Source organism: Falco cherrug, chromosome 8 (assembly GCF_023634085.1).
Source record: "Falco cherrug isolate bFalChe1 chromosome 8, bFalChe1.pri, whole genome shotgun sequence".
Taxonomy (NCBI): domain Eukaryota; kingdom Metazoa; phylum Chordata; class Aves; order Falconiformes; family Falconidae; genus Falco; species Falco cherrug.
This window is the reverse complement of record NC_073704.1, coordinates 53,383,512-53,401,491: the sequence shown is the minus strand read 5'-3', so window position 1 is coordinate 53,401,491 and position 17,980 is coordinate 53,383,512. Positions and strand designations below refer to the sequence as shown.

At 59.1% G+C, this 17,980-nt stretch overlaps 1 protein-coding gene across 12 annotated transcripts in view; it reads left to right on the top strand.

Moving 5' to 3' along the window:
* Window positions 1-15,942, top strand: part of ABLIM3 (actin binding LIM protein family member 3) — a 56,117-nt gene extending 40,175 nt beyond the window's left edge. For 2 of the 12 annotated variants that reach the window (XM_055719227.1, XM_055719228.1), the window contains exons 7-22: window positions 2,851-2,938; window positions 4,727-4,785; window positions 5,342-5,413; window positions 5,770-5,925; window positions 7,062-7,091; window positions 7,670-7,799; window positions 8,683-8,781; window positions 10,205-10,255; window positions 11,660-11,794; window positions 12,048-12,112; window positions 12,476-12,623; window positions 13,329-13,358; window positions 13,807-13,865; window positions 14,385-14,445; window positions 14,672-15,321; window positions 15,772-15,942. In XM_055719227.1, coding sequence (XP_055575202.1) covers window positions 2,851-2,938; window positions 4,727-4,785; window positions 5,342-5,413; window positions 5,770-5,925; window positions 7,062-7,091; window positions 7,670-7,799; window positions 8,683-8,781; window positions 10,205-10,255; window positions 11,660-11,794; window positions 12,048-12,112; window positions 12,476-12,623; window positions 13,329-13,358; window positions 13,807-13,865; window positions 14,385-14,445; window positions 14,672-15,003 — 1,515 coding nt within the window. In that variant the 3' untranslated portion in view covers window positions 15,004-15,321; window positions 15,772-15,942. The remainder of the gene's footprint in view (window positions 1-2,850; window positions 2,939-4,726; window positions 4,786-5,341; window positions 5,414-5,769; window positions 5,926-7,061; window positions 7,092-7,669; window positions 7,800-8,682; window positions 8,782-10,204; window positions 10,256-11,659; window positions 11,795-12,047; window positions 12,113-12,475; window positions 12,624-13,328; window positions 13,359-13,806; window positions 13,866-14,384; window positions 14,446-14,671; window positions 15,322-15,771) is intronic. The other 10 variants (XM_055719229.1, XM_055719230.1, XM_055719232.1 and 7 more) reach the window with 10 other exon arrangements.
* Window positions 15,943-17,980: the final 2,038 nt, after the last annotated feature.

The window sequence follows — 17,980 nt, the reverse complement described above, 5'->3', positions numbered from 1 at the left end:
GGAGATGGTCCTGGGGCGGTGATGAGGGAACAAACCTCCCTGCTCTGCCTCACCTCCATCTGCCCTGGCTCTTCTTCTGGCAATAGCTCTAGGTCTTTTCACCTCCTCCAGTGCCCTCCCTCCCCAGCTCTGCTCCCAACATAGGCTTTTCCTGGCTGGAGGGGCCAGCCAGCTCTGCCCACCCATACTGGGCCATGGGAAGAAGATGACTGAATCCCAAGAGATGTTCTGGACTGTAATCATCTCACATTAGCATCTTGTGTGCCGCACCCGTGCCTGGACATGGAAGACCTCCTTGTGCAGTGGGACACTATGGGCTGGAAGCCACATGCCTTGGAACTGGTGTCCCCACGGGCAGAGCCGAGGTGCCACCTCCTTGTAAGTGCTGTCACAGAGCCGAAAGGAGCATAGGGTTTGGGTGCTGGAGGGCTCTGGCAGGCAAGCACCATGAAACCTGCAGGCACCATGAAACCTGCAGGCACCCTTTCCCTCCCTGCGGCCAGGGCTGAGCCCGTGCTCCCCACCCTCCCCGGTTATGCACCTGCTGGCAGTATTGAAAGATCTGTAAAACCAGAGGCTTTAATTGTCTTCTCTGGCAAAGCGTGAAATGGAGAGGGTGCCTTTAAATAATTTTAGGCCTTAAGGAGCCTTCTCATGCTACCCCGGCAGCCTCCAGGCTTTCCCAGCTGCTCTGAGCTGTGCAGCCAGGCTTGGATGATTAATGAGCCTTTAAGGGACCCCAAGTGATAACGAGCAGGTCTCTTCCCTCGCAGCCTTTTATGAGCTGTAATATTAACCAATGTAAAAGGAACAAGGTTGGTGCCTGGTTTGGAGAGTTGTTCCTCGAGGAGGAGTGGAGGGTGTTGAGATGCTGGGTGGCTTTTGGAGATCTGCATTGAAATGAAAGTTGGGACTGGCTGGTACCACTGGGGGAGCTGCCAGCCTCCCCCTGCATCCACGCGCAGATCTGAAAAGCATCCCCTTTTGGCAGTCTGACCTGTGACAGCAGCCCATGTAGTCTAGATAGGAAAATATGTATGTATACAGGGTTTTTTTTCCTTACTATCAGCACACCAAGCCTTTGGGGGGGTACTGTGAGGATCCAAGAGCACCAAACCCATCCAGATTCGGAGGGGGACTGGGAAGGCAGCACATCAATCACCAGGGCCCCATGTTCCCTGCGTTAGCTGTCTCTGGCCAGCTGGAAATATAAGCGGTGGGAACTGCAGGCACGCTGTCCTGAAGCGTGTAGGAGCTGGGCTTTAGCTGAGTTATTTTTCATCTTTTTCCCTGTGTTTACAGCTGTCTCCTCCAGTTGATGCAGCTCAGTGTGCTCGCCGTGGGTGCACAGCACTGGCTGGTGGGTGCCTGCTGCAGTGGGTGCTGGCGTGGTGCTGCACTGGGCAGCTGCCCAGGCAGGGCTTTGTGTACAGGGGCTCAGGCAGAGCAGGAGGAACTGGACATCCTTGGGGAGCTTCTGCCTTGGTGGGGCGGTGGGTCACCTCCCTGGGGCAATGGGCGTGAGACATGATGAGCCCATTGGCACAATGTCAGCAACACTGGAGATTCTAGACGAGGTTTTTAGGAGTAAAATTGGTTTAGAATCTGTATAGCCTGGATGTGTTTGCTCAGGCTGGTGAAGCATTTAGTGCAAGCTCCTGCCATGGGGCACTGCAGCTGGGCCAGGGTGCAGGGCTGTCCCTTCCCTGGATTGGGGTGCACTGCAATGAAAGGTAGAGGGGCCCAAACTCTCCCACTCACCTCCCCCGCCTGCCCTAAAACCTTCCACTCAGTTTTGGCATAAATTGGAGGGGAAAAGCCATTGGCTGCCATCTGCACCCCAAAGATACTGAATTCCAGGTTGATTTTTGTGTGCAATCAACTGGCAGATTCTCAGTTATCCTCGCAGCAAATTTTCCTGATGATCCTCCCTGTTTCAAACCAGTTCCAGCCCCCTCTATCATAACCCCCTTTTATCAGCGAGAGCCTCATCTTCCCTCTGCCGCCTTAAATTATCCTCCTTCTTCTCTTGGATTATTATGGGAGTGAAATGTCCTTTGGGATTGAGCTCTAACTGTGCAGCCCAGATTCCTCCTACCCTGAGCCAGCTCCTGCCTCCCAGCCCAGAAAACAAGCCTATAATTGAAATGCTAGCAGACACTTTGAGTGGAAACAAGCTACCAATTAAAGCTATTATCCCTGTCAAAGAGCAAAGGGAGCAGCCCAGCTCCTGCTCAGCTGGGGAACAGCGTGTCGCTAGTGCTGAAGTTTGGGCATGGCTTCACAGAAGGAGAAAAGTTTCTTGAGGGAGAGGCGCTGGCAATGGTAGCCAGGGAGGATATGACAGCAAGAGGAAGCCTGTGCTTAGTGAGATTTATCTTTGGGGCCCTTCTTCTCCCTTTACCGCTTCCCTGCTGACATCCTGGGCCAAATTTGCTCTTTCTCTTCAAAGCTGTAGAGGGAAGGAGCTAATATAAAGCATGGCTGCTTGGCTGAGTGTTACTGCAGAGGGTCTCGGTTATTTCCAGAGTGCAAAGATGATTTATTAGGGTGAGGTTTTTAGGGGTACCTCCTGGATCTGTTTTCCTGCGCGTTGGATGGTTCAAGGACAGCAGAAGGTTCCCAGTCAGACTCTTAGTCCAGCAGGTCAGAAGTGTTAGTGATGAAGTGGTCTCTGGTGTTTTCCATGTATTGCAGTGGGCTCCGAGGCCACCCTGGGCAGTTTGTCCCATTCACCTTGTCACTGTCTGCAGCAGCAAGTGGTGCCAGGGCCACCTGTCCTCAGGGACGTGAGCAGGTCACCATGTCCTGCCTTGCTCAGGGGCCCCTTTTCTCTGCTCACCCTTGCAGGCAGGAGGGAAACACTACCACCCCACCTGTGCCAGATGTGTCCGCTGCCACCAGATGTTCACAGAAGGAGAGGAGATGTACCTCACAGGTAGGCATCCCGTTGCAGCAAGGAGGGACTGCCCTGCCCCGCGTCAGGGCACGGACCAGCGGGGCCTTGCAGAGGTGTGCTGGCTGCGGAGGCGTGTGGAGTTTGGCTCCTTACAGTGATCGTTGCTGAAAGGGTCCCTCTGTGCAGTAGTGCCAGAGGAGACCCCCTTGTCTGCTGCTCCCCAGCCCCTGCGCTCTTCCTGGGCTGTGCAGTGATAATTTCTCTGCATGAAAGCTTCCCTGCCGCTGAGCTGGAGGAAACTTTGTTCCTTGTCAGCAGCTTTTTGCTCCCTGCAAGTCTCCCTGCGCAGGAGAGAGGGAGCATGGGCGGGCATGCCTGGATGTGTCCCTGGCCTGTGCCTAGCTAATAGAGGCTGGGATGGGAACAGGGTGCCTGGCTCCCCACGCTCCCCAGCCCCAGGGGACCTCTTCCCCACTGTCCCCAACTCCCCGCATCCATTTTTTCCTTACTATCAGCACACCAAGCCTTTGGGGGGGTACTGTGAGGATCCAAGAGCACCAAACCCATCCAGATTCAGAGGGGGACTGGGAAGGCAGCACATCAGTCACCAGGGCCCCATGTTCCCTGCGTTAGCTGTCTCTGGCCAGCTGGAAATATAAGCGGTGGGAACTGCAGGCACGCTGTCCTGAAGTGTGTAGGAGCTGGGCTTTAGCTGAGTTATTTTTCATCTTTTTCCCTGTGTTTACAGCTGTCTCCTCCAATTGATGCAGCTCAGTGTGCTCGCCGTGGGTGCACAGCACTGGCTGGTGGGTGCCTGCTGCAGTGGGTGCTGGCGTGGTGCTGCACTGGGCAGCTGCCTGAGCAGGGCTTTGTGTACAGGGGCTCACTGCAAGCAGCACCAGAGGGGTTAGGCTTTCACTTGGCACAGCCAGACAGTTTGGGTTTGGTTTCGGCAGGAGCTCCTCCTGCCTGGAGCTGCCTTAGGGGCTATTTCCAGCACAGAGGGAGGGTTTGTTTTGTCAGTAACCTGTGCTTACCCGCCACCCTGAGTCACTAATGATCCCATAGGTGGCAAAGGGGGAATTGTGCACTGAGAGTGAGTGAGAGTGGGGGTCCCAGCAAGGCCCTGTCATGGGCAGGATGATGGCTGTGCTCAGCATCCATCCTGGGGCACACCTGGGCAAAGCTCGGTGGCTTTGCTGGTTCCAGCCTGGAGGGTGTGGAGGGCTGTGGATGCCCTGGGCTCGGTGTTACCCCAGTTTAACCAGCAGGAGCTGCCTGGCTGAGCACTGGCTGGGCTGCACGGAAAACACACCTGGGTTTGCTGTCAAAGTTTAGTAGTGTTGGCCACTACATCTGAGTGCTTGGGAGCCATTTCATTTCTCAGTACGGACACCCAGTCCCCGCTGCCCTGCCTTCCCAATGGCTACCTGCCTGTGGCTGTGCTATAGCAGAGAAGGCACCTGGGAAAGCTGGTGGGATGCAGCAGGTGAGCCCCTCATCCTTGGGGCTCACCGCCTCCATGCTGCTCTGCTCCTCCTGGAGAGACCCCAGTTCCTACCTCCTGCCTCTGCAGGGCCCCCCAGGAGCTGCCCCCCCAGCACACAGGCACTGCGCTCCTGTAACACTGGTTGCTCAGTGCAGCTGCTGCTGGGCAGAGCGCTGCCGCATCCCCCCCAGGGGACCGCGGGCTGCAGGTCAGTGCTAGAGGCAGCAGGGATGCAGGGATGGGACAGGACTCCCCATGGCAGGTGGAGCTGGACAGTCCCTAGCAGCAGGTGTGAGCTGCGTGCAGAGCTGAAACACTTTCCCTTTGCTGCGTTGCAGGCTCCGAAGTGTGGCACCCCATCTGCAAGCAGGCAGCCAGGGCAGAGAAGAAACTAAAGGTAGGCAGCATCTCTCAGAGGTGGCACGTCCCAGGTGATGTTGCCCCTGAGTCCCTGCTGGAAGTGAACTGTTGTGGCAGTGTCTAAGCCCAGGGTGGCTTCCCGAGGCTGGCACAAACTCTGTCCCCACTGCCCGGAGGCTGGTGGGTGGCCATGGCCAAGGCTGTTAGCGGGGACCTACCTCCTGGCTGACGCCAGCCCATGCCACAGCCAGGGAGGGGGCACAGCAGTCCCCCCACCAGCCCCCCACGCCCCTTGAGCTGTGCGCTCCCTTTCTGCTCCTGGCTGGCCATGGGGACAGCTGCCAGCTGGTCTGGCCAGGCCACTCACCCGACTCCAGATCTGGCCCCAAGAGAGGCCAGGGCGCAAAGCTGGATGGCAGGACAGCCTGCAACAGCCATGGGCACTGGCAGCAGGTGGATGAAAGGGCGGAGAAACTGGGCCTTGGGTGAAATTCAGCCCCAAAACCAACAATGTGCTGCACCCAGCACTGTGCCTGCTCAGGGGTCCCTCCTCACCGTGCTCTCACGTGTCCTCCACCTTTCTGCCTCCACAGCACAGGAGGACGTCAGAAACCTCCATCTCGCCCCCCGGTTCCAGCATCGGCTCCCCAAACCGTGTCATCTGCGTAAGTACAGCTCTGCAGGATGGATGCTCTGGCCCCAGGGAAAGGTGTGGCAGTTCCTGGTGCTGCTCTGCAGTGTGAAGCGTCCCCCAGGGACAAGCCCAGCATTTGAGGACAGCACAGACAAACCGTGCTGCCTTGCCCAGGAGTGCTCGGAGGAGCACGGTCCCACCCTCCCAGCTCCTCTGCCCCTTCCCACTGCTGCCTCTTGGGCATCTCCTCTTACTTCTTCCTGCTGCTGGGGTGGCAATGGGCTCTGTCTGCTCTGAGCTGACTCCACACTGTACGCTCCAGCCTCCCCTTCCTTTTCTCCTCCTCTTCCTTTCTGTCTCTCTGTCTCTGTCTCTCCCTCTCCCTAGGCTAAAGTGGATAATGAGATCCTTAATTACAAAGACCTGGCAGCTCTTCCCAAGATTAAAGCCATCTATGAAGTGCAGCGTCCTGACCTCATTTCCTACGAGCCCTATCACAGATACACGTCGGATGAGACACTGGAGAGATATAGCTATGGGGAGGTACTGAGTCTCAATACGCCCGATGCCGGGCTGCGCAGGGAGCCAAGCCCCGGGTTGGGGCAACGAGGAAAGTTGCATGTGGGTTTGCTCACTCCAGTGGGAATACTACAGGGAGGCAGGAGTGGGAGTAAGACCTCTCCTGGAGGCTCCCCATCACTGGGAAGAAGGCCTGGGCTGGAAGGGAAAACTTGATGCTGCTGCTGGAGAGTAAGAAAGAAACCAGTGACCTTATCAGCTGATGGCAGCGCCCTGTGCTGCAGACCTGACGTGCAGGGACAGGCAGTGCTGTGCAGGAGGAGATGTCACCCTCAGGAGTGATGTGGTAGGGAGCTCGCCCATCATGGCATGCAGCAGGAGACGAGGAGAGCACTCAACATACATGTATCCATCTGGGGTGGAGGGACAGCCAGCCAGCAGGCTCAGCCCAAAGCCTGGCCCCTGGCAGGCAATCCTCCTGGCCACCCAGCCCCAGCATGGCATCTCTGGAGCATGGCAAGGCTGCCCCTGTTGGGTGCTGTCCCCGCAGCCAGGGGAAGGGGGCTCGGTCAGTGCATTTTTGCAAACGTGATAAGATGATGCCCAAGCAGCATGTGGCGCAGGACTGCCCTGCCCTGCTCCCCCAGGCAGGCTGGAACTGCTGAATGATTTCACTAATTCCATGGAAGAGGAACGAGCAGCTCACACAGAGATGGGAGACTTGGAAGAGGACTTTGCAATGGCCAGCAGCAGCATCTCTTAAGTCTCCAGTCCCAAGGCTTGTCCCAAGTCTGGTTTCCTCCAGCCCACGCGGTGATGGTGCAGTTGGCACTGCCATGGCCTGCTGTGTAGTACTATGGGGCCAGCAGCCACCTTGTCCCGCTTGCAGCTGCTCCAGCAAGGTCTCCAAGAAGGGGTCCAGGCTACTGATAGAGGAAAGGCCATCCTCACGCCAGCTCCCCTCCTGGCCGGGGGCTCCCTGCCCAGCATCCTGCCACAGTTTGGCTCTGGCTGTGCCAGCAGCCACCTTTGCAGCCTGGCAGCTGTGATTAGGCTGTAACATGGGGAAAACGAGCCACTGAGGGACACCAGTCTGTCACTGCTCCCCTTAACTGTGTACTGTCTCTCTTTCTCCCCCTTTTGCCTCCTGCTGCCTCCAGTCCCTGGGGACCCTCTCCCCGTACTCACAGGTAATGCCCTCGGCAGGCACTGGGGGGTCTGTCACCCGCTGCTGCTCAGCATCCCTCTGCCCAGGGATGCTGGGGCTCTGCTGAATGTCCCCCCACCCAGGTGCTGCCCTGAGGTGTGGGGAGACAGGGGGACCCTGTCCAGGAGGGTCCTGTGCTTTGGGCCCCAGGGAGAGCTGTATGCAAGCCTTCCCTGGCAGAGAGCACCCAGGGTGCAGCTTTTTCCTTGTGGAAGGGGACACCAGCAATTGGGAACAAGCACAGGGAAAGGGGACAATCTTCAGGCAAGGGCCTGAAAGCCTCTGGCTGGACTTTGTCACCTGGTCCCAAACCCTGGGCTTTGTTGCCTGCACTTTGGCAGCAGGGAGGCAGAGCAGCCTGGGGACGCGCTCCAGCTGTGGAGGACACACATGATGCCCAGCATGTCACACCGCAGAGCATGCACCCTCCTGAGCTGTCACAAGCATGGGGACCCCCGTCCGTGGGACACCTCCCTCAGGGCTGCCAAAACACTGACTTGCCTCATCCCTCATCTCGCCAGCTCTAACCCCACTTCTCTCCATGCTTTTCCCTGTCCCCAGGACATCTACGAGAGCTTTGACATGCGGCAGAGGCGAGCCTCCAGCCCTGGCTACATCGACTCCCCCACCTACAGCCGCCAGGGCATGTCCCCCACCATCCCGAGGTCCCCCCATCATTTCTACCGCTCAGGTGAGGACGTCAGCTGCAAACCCAGGCTGGGCTAAGCTCAGACCCCCAAGTGGAGCCGGGATCACCAAACTGTCCCCTGCTTCTCCAAGGGGACCTCAGTGGTCCCACCTCTGGCAAGCAGGCAGGAGGCCTGAAGGCATCCACGGAGAGCTGACAGCAATAGGAGCTGTGGGGCACTGAGCAATCCTGCTGTGTGCACCCTCTGGTTCCCCTGACTCTTCATCTTACAAGTAGCAAGGAGAGGCTGAGGGGGCTGTGCCCTGGCTCAGACCTGAGCTGAGGCTCATAGAGGATGGGGTGGGGAAGGAGGGGACCCCCAGGTCCAGTGAAAACCCCTCGGCTGGCTTGGTGGCTCTGGGAGAGGCATGCACAAGAGCGCTTGTGCCCAGCCAGTGCTGTAAGGCGGGTTCTTACACACACACGTGCACACCCTGGAGCATGTCAGGGGGAAGCAGAGTGTGTCTGTGCCGTATCTCCTGTCCTTTGGAGATGGGGAGGAACAACTGGGAAAATCCAAGGTCAGTAAGTCCGGAGGTCCCGCATTCCCCAAGTTACCCCCACGCTGCACCGCCAAGGGCCCATCACCGTTTGCCTCTGCAGCATGCTCGGCTTCCCTCTCGCCAGCAGTGGGGCGACGGGCTGCTCTGTAATAGCACCTGCACATGGGGTTTCCTCTGCATCCCACCTTCTTCCAGAGATGCGGGAAATCTCACCCTGCTCCATCACGCCCCATCCTGGACCACGGCCCGGCACACATCCTTGTCACCCCCACCACATGGGTTGCCCCCGGCTCTTCTAACACTGCTGCGTTTAACACCCATTTTCTTCTGCCTCTTGTTCTCTCCCTTGGTCACTTATGCTGCTTCTGCTCGGCACCGCGTAGGCACGGAGAGCGGGCGCAGCTCCCCGTACTATAGCCAGTTAGATGTGAGGTCCTCCACTCCAACCTCATACCAAGCACCCAAGCATTTCCACATCCCAGGTAGGCTCTGGAGCACACCGGTCCCTGGGGAAGCGCCGTGTCTGTGGCATGCCCGCATGTGCCGTCCCCGCTGTGTCGCATGCGTAGCTCCACCGCCTGCCTAGAGCCAGCTGGCAGCAGGATCTACCCCTGGTAGAGGCCATCCATAAACAGGACCTGCAGCTTGAACCCTCCTCCCTCCCCATCACCACCCAGACGTCCCAGAGCTGCCCAGAGTCTGCTTGATCCTTGCAACGTCCCTCTTGTCCCTCCTCTTCCCTGACCTTCCTCCACCCTCACACAAAGATGAATCCCCTGCGGAGAGCCTGACCCCTCTCCCCTGCCTCCTCCCCAAGATCATGAGCCAAAGCGTGTCTGCTGGAGGCCTTTCTGCACACCCATCCACTACAGATGACTATTTTATACTCCCCCTAGGGCCCGCTGCTCCCTCCCCCCAGAGTCTTCTGGGCTTGCCAGATGCCTGCTCCCCTTCTGCAGGGATTGCAGGGGGCCACCAGGTAAGGGCCACCACCCGCTCCCGGCCACACAGAGCCCACGGGGACGGGGACGGAGTGGGCAGAAAGGGAGAGTGGGGAGGGAAGCAGGCAGAGCTGCCCATCCATCCTTCAGTACGCACAGGGGGGCCAGAGCCCCGGACCGCCGTGCTCAGCTGTAGGCATCTCCCACTGCCCTTGTCCTCCTCCACAGTGTATAGCTGATGCCCTGGGACAGCACCGTGAGGACACCCAGAGGCTCTCCACCATGGTCCCCTGCTCCCACCCCATCCTAGCCAGGGTTCGGCCCTGCTGCCTGCCCTGCCCTGCCCTCCCGCTGACGGTCGGTGGTTTATGGATGGCCCCCTCCCTGCTCCGCCAGCTCTGCTGCCTGGCCCCCGCACAGGGGCTGTAGCTCTCGGCACCAGGCTCCAGTTCGCTTCCCCTCCCAGCTTGCTCTTTTCTCTCTCTGCTGCAGAAAGAGGCTTTGGCTGATGTTGTTTCGCCCCAGGTAGCTCACAGGTGGTTCTTCCAGGCGCTGGCAACCCTGAGAAACCGTGCCAGCATGAGCCGTGGGTGCATTGCTGCTGGCTGGCAGGGGTGGCCGGTGGTCCCTGGCTGTGCCGGTCCCTCCCGGGGCTGGCAGCACCCACCGCCCCACGGTGCATGCTGAGCTGGGGCTCTCACTGCATGTTCTCTGTGTGCACCCCTGCCCCAGGGCAGCCCTGGGACCGTGATCCTGCTGCCCTCCGGGAGCCTGCCTGGCCCTGGCCCGGTGCTGCGCTCCCGTGGAACGCGTGGACCCAGAGGCAGTTGTGTGATGGAAACATGGCAAGGGGGTAGTGTCTCCTGCAGGACCTCCGTCCTGTCCACTCAGCATGCCCACGCTGGCCTCCCCTTCCTCCCTTCTTTCCTTCTTTCCTCCCTTTATTTCTTTCTTCTTCCACCAGCTGCTGGCGAGAGTAACATCTACCGGAAACCCCCCATCTATAAGCGACACGGTATGATGTGCTGGCTGCAGTGGGGCTCTGCCCCGTGGGGGAGGTGGGGCGGGGTACCAGCGTGGGGCTTGCTCTGGCTGAATGGTGTTTAGGGGCAGGGTGGGAGATGGGAGCCAGCATCAAGGCAAGGTGTTGGGGTGCTGGGCTTTGCTGGGCTGATGCTCCTGCTTCCCTTCCAGGCAGCGGAGTGCAGGGTTCAGTGCAAGAAAAAGGAAGCTTTGGACCACACCTGTGTTGCAAGGGATGGAGGCAAAGGCTGTCAGTGGTGCTGGCACCAGGGACAGCTGTGGGAGGGGGAGCGAGGCCATGGAGGGATGCCAGAGGAGACAAGGGTGGCTGTTGCTTGCTGATGCCAGGAGCCAGAGCAGCCTCGAGAAAGGGATGAAGGTGGTCATTTGCAGTTTCATGTGGAGCCTTGGAGAAGAATCACAACCCATCTCGGATGGATGCTCTGGGGTGAAACAGGCCTGGGGGTCTTGAGGGATGGGCAAAAGGGGAGGGCAGTTGGTATCTCTCAGCGGGGCTGGCTTGCACTATCCCTGCTTGCTTCTGTGCGTAGAGGGATAGCAGCTCCCCTCAAGCAGTAACTGTGTCTCCTCTCTCTCCCTGGGCTCTTCCTTCCCACCTGCCTGACTCCTACTGCCCTGCTGCTGGCTGCACCCGCTGCTGTAAGTACCTGCCATGTGCAGGGTCCCCTGTGCCCGCTTGAGGTGGTGGGATGGCTCTGCCACACAGCCTGTCCTGAGTGTTCTTTCCCCTGCAAATCTTCTGGCATCTGGGAGAAAGGAGCAGAGCTCACTCGCATTTCTTACACGTGCCACCAAGGCTCAGTCCCCACTCTGAGCAGAGCTCTGTGTGGCCCTGCCATGGGGACTGAGCCCCAGCCAGAGCTGGAGCTGCTGGGGTCACCCCTCTGCTCCCCACGGCTGCACAGCCCACTGCCGCCTTCCCCCGGCACTGACCCACCAAGAGCCCTTTCCCTGCTGGGACTGAGCCTCCGTCCCCTCCTGCCTGTGCAGTTATAGCCCTCTGGGAGATGGGACAGCCTGGGGCACAGGGGCATGGTGAGGTTAGTGGCATTGGTGGTATTGGGGTGAGCACTGTGCAGGAGCCAGAGCTTGCGGTGGTGCCGAGTTGTTCAGGTCCTTTCACAGCCACATCAGTGACAGCCCCTCTGCTTGTCACCATCCCTACTGTCTGCCTCTGCACACTTGTCTCCAGGAGGTGTCAGCATTTTGAAAAGGGATTATTCCCAGCTCTGCTCCATGCTGTCCCGAACAACTGCTGGAGGCCACTGGGGAGAGAGGAGGGAAGAGGTTTTGCCTTCATCCTGGGCTGGATCTTTGCAAGTCCTGCTGACAGGACTCAGGGTTGTTGTAACAGCTCTGCCTGCTCCTTTTGCAGACAACCCCCCTGCAGCCACGAAAAGCAAAACCAGCGAAGACATCGCACAGTCATCCAAGTACAGCCCTGCCTATTCCCCAGACTTGTACTACCACTCCGAGTCAGAGTACTGGTCCTTCCAAGGCTCCCCCAAAGGTAACAGCCCCCCATAGGGCTGGGGGAAAGGGAAACCCATTCCTGCCCCCAAACCCAGTCGTTCCCTGGGAGGGAACCATGCCCTGAGTTGGGTCTGCACCTGAAGGTGGAGTTGGGCCAAGATACCTGCCAAAGTGACACCAAAATCCTAGCAGCCCTTGGGACTCGGCTGTCCCCATGCAGCTGGGGACTGTCTCCTCCCCACCTGCCTCCACTTTTGTCCCCATCTGACCCCCCACATGTCTCCTTGCAGCCCCCCGCGCCCGGAGGTTCTCATCAGGAGGCGAGGAGGATGGGTATGACCGGAGCATGCACAAGGTGAGTGATCTCCCTGCCCGCAGCCTTACGTGGGAGAGCCAGCAGCAAGCTGCCCCTGCCGGCGGTTGGCTTTGGGGAGGAGACCCAGCCAGCTCTGGCACCCAAGAAGGGGCCACCACCATCCCTGCTGCCCTCTGTCATCTCTTCCCCCTTGGCCACCCCCAACGTGAGGTCTGAAGGAGGGGGAGTGCACCCCCTTGCCGAGTCACCCCACCCCAGCAGCTTGTCCCCAGGGATGGGGGAGCAAATGGGAGATGCTGAGCCCATGCTGGGAGGTGCCATGCCCTGCTACCATGTGCCAGCTGTCATGGAGGGCCAGACAGGGGAAGGAGGGGTGCGACGCAGCTTTTTCCCCCTGCCCAGATCCAGAGTGGCATCGGCAGGCTGATCCTGAGGGAGGAGATGAAGGCTCGGTCCAGCTCCTACGCAGACCCCTGGACACCCCCTCGCAGCTCAGCCAGCAGCAGAGAAGCCCTGCACACGGCTGGCTATGAGGGCTCCCTCAACGGCTGTAAGGATGACCCTGTCCGTCTGTCTGTCCTAGCCGGCATGGCTCTAGCCCCTGCAGGAAGTTTGCTGGGGTGGAGAAGGAAGAACAGGGCACTGGGAAGGGGTGTGGGAGAAGTGCTGGGCACCAGAGTTGGACCTCAGAGGCTCTTTTCCTCTCTGGAGGGCTCCATCCATCCTCTGTGCCCTGGTTAGGTTTGGGCATCGCCCGGCGGGTGTTTGCAGCCTGTCCGGGCAGCCTGGTGAAGCACCTCAAGGCGAGGTTGAAGGGTCCCTTGGGAATCTCACAGCACAGCCACACTAGGTTTGCTCTGACCTTTCTTGGGCTCATGCATGTGTACCTCCTCATTAATGGCACATCTGGGACCTCCTGGCCCCCCAGACCTGCTGACTGGCCCCAGGGTTTCCTTCCTTGCTTGAGCTGCTCTTGCTGCACAGCACCCAGGGCACCCAGCCCCTCTCCCTCAGGGCTGCAGGGTGGGCTGGGCATACTGGGGAATCTGGCAGAACAGATGCCTCTGCCCGCTCCATGCTCTCCTTCCTCATGGCACATCTGCCCTCGTGGAACTGCTGAGGCTGTTTGGAGATGCTCAGGGGGCCCCTCAGCCCCTTTGGGCTCCCAGGAGGACCCATGGACTGGCAGCCAGGCAGCTCTGCATGGCACGGGGCACTTGGTCCTCCCTGACACCCAGCTCTGCTCTCCTTGCAGCTCCTCGGACGCACTACCTGGCTGACAGCGGTGAGTGTGTGAGCCTGCAGCCCTCCACGGCTGGTCTCCTGTGGCTGTGGGGTCCAAGAACCTGAGCTGGAGGAGATGCTGGGACCAGGAAGGGAAAAAAGGGAGAGAAAAAGGAGCTGAAAGGATGGGACAGGGTAGAGCTGAACCAGGGCAGAGCTGGTGGCAGTGCCAGGAAAGGGCAAGACGGAGAAACTGAAAGAGGAGACTGTTGCACTGAAGGGTGAGGTGGGATGGCTGCCATGGGAAAGGGATTTTGGGAAGAGGAATATGAGCATGGGAGGAAGCCAGGCTGGAAATGAGTTGGAGCTGGAAGGAGACAGAGCTGGGTGAATGTGGAGCTGGGTAGCGATGTGGGAGCACAGGGGTAGGGTGACCCAGTGGGTGCTCTTCCAGGGTGTGGGGCTCACCCCTGCATTTTCCCTTATGCACTTTGGTGGCTTTTTTGCAGATCCCCTTATTTCTAAGTCAGCCTCCCTCCCTGCCTACAGGAGGAACGGGCTGCACAGGGTAAGTGTCTTCTGCCTGCATTCTGCTGCTGCCAGGCATCTCGGCACCCTTCCTTATTCTCCCCAGGCTCCTCAAAGCCCCCAGTGCTCCCCTTTCATGACTAGGGTGTCCTGCTTCCCCCTTCTCTGCACCCCAGCTGTCACTGCTGCTCTGTGCCAATCCAAAATGACCCTTACTGGGGACCAAAGTGCCCTGTCCAGGCACTGCAGGACAGGGGTGCCTGCCCTGAACATCCTGCAGAGCACGTTTCAGAGGGATGCTGGTGTTGCTTCCCAGCACAAGAGCTTTATACCCTGGGGCAGCGATTGCTGGGGGTCAGCAGCCCTGGTCCTGCCTCCATGTGACCTGGGCTCATCACTTCACTGCCTCATGCCTCAGTTTCCCTGCTGCCAGGTGTGGGGAGTGGGTTCTGCATTGGGAGGGGGGGTGCCTTCCCCATGCCAGGGACATGGGAGATGCCATGCTGAGTGTCTGGAGGGAACCCCCTCTTACTCCTCCCTCCCTGTGTCCCTCCTGCAGCCTCCCAGTGCCGAGCTTTTCCACTATGACAGCACGAACGCCGTCAACTGGGGGATGCGAGGTAAGGTGCGGCAGGGCTGGGGAGCAGTGTGGGCAGGGGACCCTGTAGGCACAGAGCCAGACACCATGGGGCTGCCTACTGGAGTAGGCAGCTCTGGAAAATGAGTTCCAGGCTGGGGGGACAAGTGGGGAGAGAAGTAGGGGTCCCCACAGCCCCAGGGGGAAGATCCTGGCAGTGGAGGGGTCAGTGTGGCTCATGTCTCCCTTGTCTTTTTCTCTCCCCACAGAGTACAAGGTAAGATGCTTCTGCTCCAAGAAGCAGCTGCCAGCTGGAGGTGCAAGTACCACCCAGAGGGAGTCCCGCGGACATGTCCGGGTGTCCCCAGGCCCTTCAGGAGGAAGCTTTGCCCTGTGCCTGCAATGCCCTTACCTCCACCCCACTCCTGACAGCCCTGTCCCAGGACTGTGGGGCTTGGACCAGAGTCTTTCCCCTGCTGCAGGGGTCCCAAGCACCTGGCCAAGCAGAAATGTCTCCTGGCTGAGGAACAGAGAAGGGTGGTTGTGCTGGTGGTTCCCTACTCACACTTGCCCCTGGGTCACTCCTGGTTTCTCAGAGTGAGCAGGTTATTCCAGAGCCACCAAGGTGATTCAAGGTGGATTAGGGTCACCCTGAGAGCAAGTCCCTGCTCTGCCTTGTCCCGTCCAAGCCCTGGAGGCAGTTGTGCCACCCAGACCCTGCTAAACATGGCAGGAGGAGGCTTTACCCTGGTGGCCCCTATGACCTTGTGCCCAGGTGTGCCCCAGCTGTCCTCTTCTGGCTCCAGAGCTACCTCGTGGTCTTCCTGTCCCTGTGCAGATATACCCCTATGAGCTGCTTCTGGTGAAGACGAGGGGGAGGAACCAGCTGCCCAAAGATGTGGACAGGACTCGGTTAGAGGTGAGGAGAGCCTTTTCCACCAGGGACAATCTCCTCGGGGCTCAGAGGGACCCAATCCCACAAGGTGTCCCCTTAGCCCTGGCAGGCAGCATGGGGCTGCAAGGGGCTTGTGGATGTGTGAGGAGCATCCCCATAGCTCCCCAGGGGTACTCATGGGCCAGCACACTGTCACGGTGGTCCTGCTGCTCTGCTGGTCGGGCAGAGCTGTTCCTGTGCCATCAGCATGAGTGTGTTGGGCAGGAGCAGGAGGGAGCCAGGTGCTCCCCCCCTCCCAAGTGTGCACTGCTGGGGGTTGTAGCACCCCATTGCACCCAGCCAGACAGCGGGTGCCATCAGACCCTCTCATGTGCCCTCCCACCCCACTGCAGCCACACAGCCTGCGTGGTGACTGTTGGCCCCGGGTGGTGGCCGCAGTCCCCAGCCCTGGCTCAGCATCCTGTCTCTCCCCAGCGGCACCTCTCCCAGGAGGAGTTCTACCAGATCTTTGGCATGACCATCGCCGAGTTCGACCGCCTGGCCCTGTGGAAGAGGAATGAGCTGAAGAAGCAGGCCCGGCTGTTTTAAATGCAGTGCACTATAAATATATACATACCTATAAATATATACATAGAAAGATCTCTATACTGCAGCTCTGTATGATTCTTGGTGCTGTATGTGGCAGAGGCGCCCTCTGCACCCCTGAGAGTGAATTGGAGTCTAGCAGATCATTTTATGCTCTTTGTTTCCTTTTCTTTTCCAGCCCTGTTTCAGTACCAACCCTTGGGTTCTCCCAGGAGCTAAAGCCACGTGGGACCTGAAGCAGGTGGCATCTGTCACTGCTGCCCCATGGGGGCACAGGGGGGAGGACTTTCCTGCTGCAGCCACAGCACCCAGTGCTGGGGGAGGCTAGGGCTTTGTGATGGGATGGGTGGGATGAGGGTGTCCCGTCCCCCTCTGCTCAGGTGGTCTGTGTATTTACTTCTGGGTTGGAAAACACCCTGGGTACAACTGCAAGAAAGCGGGATCTCACCCTGGGCTCCTTAATGCCTTCCCTGCCTTTAACATGGCCATGCAAAGGGGGCACCTTCAGCCTCACCTTCAGCATCACAAATACAGAGATTTGGGCAGGGAACAAGGAGAAGTGGTGGGGACCCTACGGGGAGCAGGGTATACCCCCGTGGGTCAAGGTGCAAACACCTTTCCTGGTGTCTGTGGTGCTCTGATTTCCTATTTGCCTGTCTGGCACAATTTTCAGGCATGTAGCAGGACTGAGCAGTCCCAAAGAGGCCGGCAAGGCATGGGACACCTCTGCAAGAGCTGAGTCAGCAGGGTTTCTCCAAGGGGACAGCAAGGGTCTCACCTTCACTGTGCCACGGGCCAGCTCTGGGTCTGCCTGTTCTGGTCGTCTTCAAAACCTTCCTGTCCTGGTGTCTCCTATCAGGTGGACCAAATGCCCTCCCTGCCATCAGCACCACCACCATTGTGTGCTGAGGCTGCCCAGCTTTTTGCCCAAAAAGCCGTCTCCGGGCTCCTGGGTGAGGCAGCAGGGGCATGCAGGGCCCCTTGTGAGGGCTTGCCAGGGGCTTGGGGAGACCTCCCAGCAGCAGCAGCCCCGGCTCTGGGAGCTTTGTGCTGCTGTGGAAAGGGGCTGGGGACGGAGGTGGAGCTGGCAATATTGCACTGGTAATTGCTTCTGCCTGCTTTAGTGCAGGAGTAAATGAACCAATTTTATTTACAATGATTTTACTCATATAAACCACGTCTCCCTAAATCAAGCTCAACCATTTGTGGCTATAAGAAACTTCCATTTCCAGCAGCAGCTTCAGTGATAAAGCCTGGAGATTATTATTATTAATAACACAACAGCGGGAGTCTTTTCATTTTCAAAGCATTTTATGGACAGCAACTGTTTCCCCACAATTACCTGCATGGCAAAGATGGGGAAACTGAGGCAGGGCCCAGTGCTACCTCTCAGAGCTAATGAAGCCTCTCTGGCCCGTGCCATCCAGTGGACACCCTGTGGGACCCCATTGCCCCCAGGTGTGCAGAGAGCACCCATCTGCACGGGGCGAGCAGCGGCGGGGGCGTTAGCTCCTGCCCTGGAAGCCGGTGCTGCCTCAGCCCATGCTGTCCCTTGGCTGTTTGTAAGTCCCCACCACAAAGCAGCCAGAGCCTGGCGTGCGGCAGCCTTGGCAGCCCGGGCCTGTGGGTGCCACGTGCCCTGGCTGCAGCCCCGGGTTACAGGAGAAAAAGGGGGCTTGATCCAGCAGGGAGGGACCAGCCAACAGCAGCCGGGCAGGGAGCAGGCTCCGGGTTGGGAGGGCACGACAGGGCTGGCTCCCAGCTGGGCACAAGAGGGGCCACCGCCTCCGAACTGTCCTGGGCTAAGAGGGCCCCAAATGGGGTATCCCTCCAGGTCAGTTGCTAATGCACATCTAATACATCGATTATTGCTTTCCCAAGCGAGAAGTGGGTATGTGTGAAACCGAATCCCATTTCTGTCATAGCCTGCTGTCCCCCGAGGGCTCAGCCGCAGCCCTGAGGCTGCGGGAAATTGTCCTGGGGGTGCCAGAGGCCGCTGCCACGTGCTGCCCACCCACGGGATGCTCCCTTGCACTCCCCGTGTGTCTCCCAAGCCCAGGTCTCCCCTACGGTCCTTGCTGGGGAGGTTGTCACCATG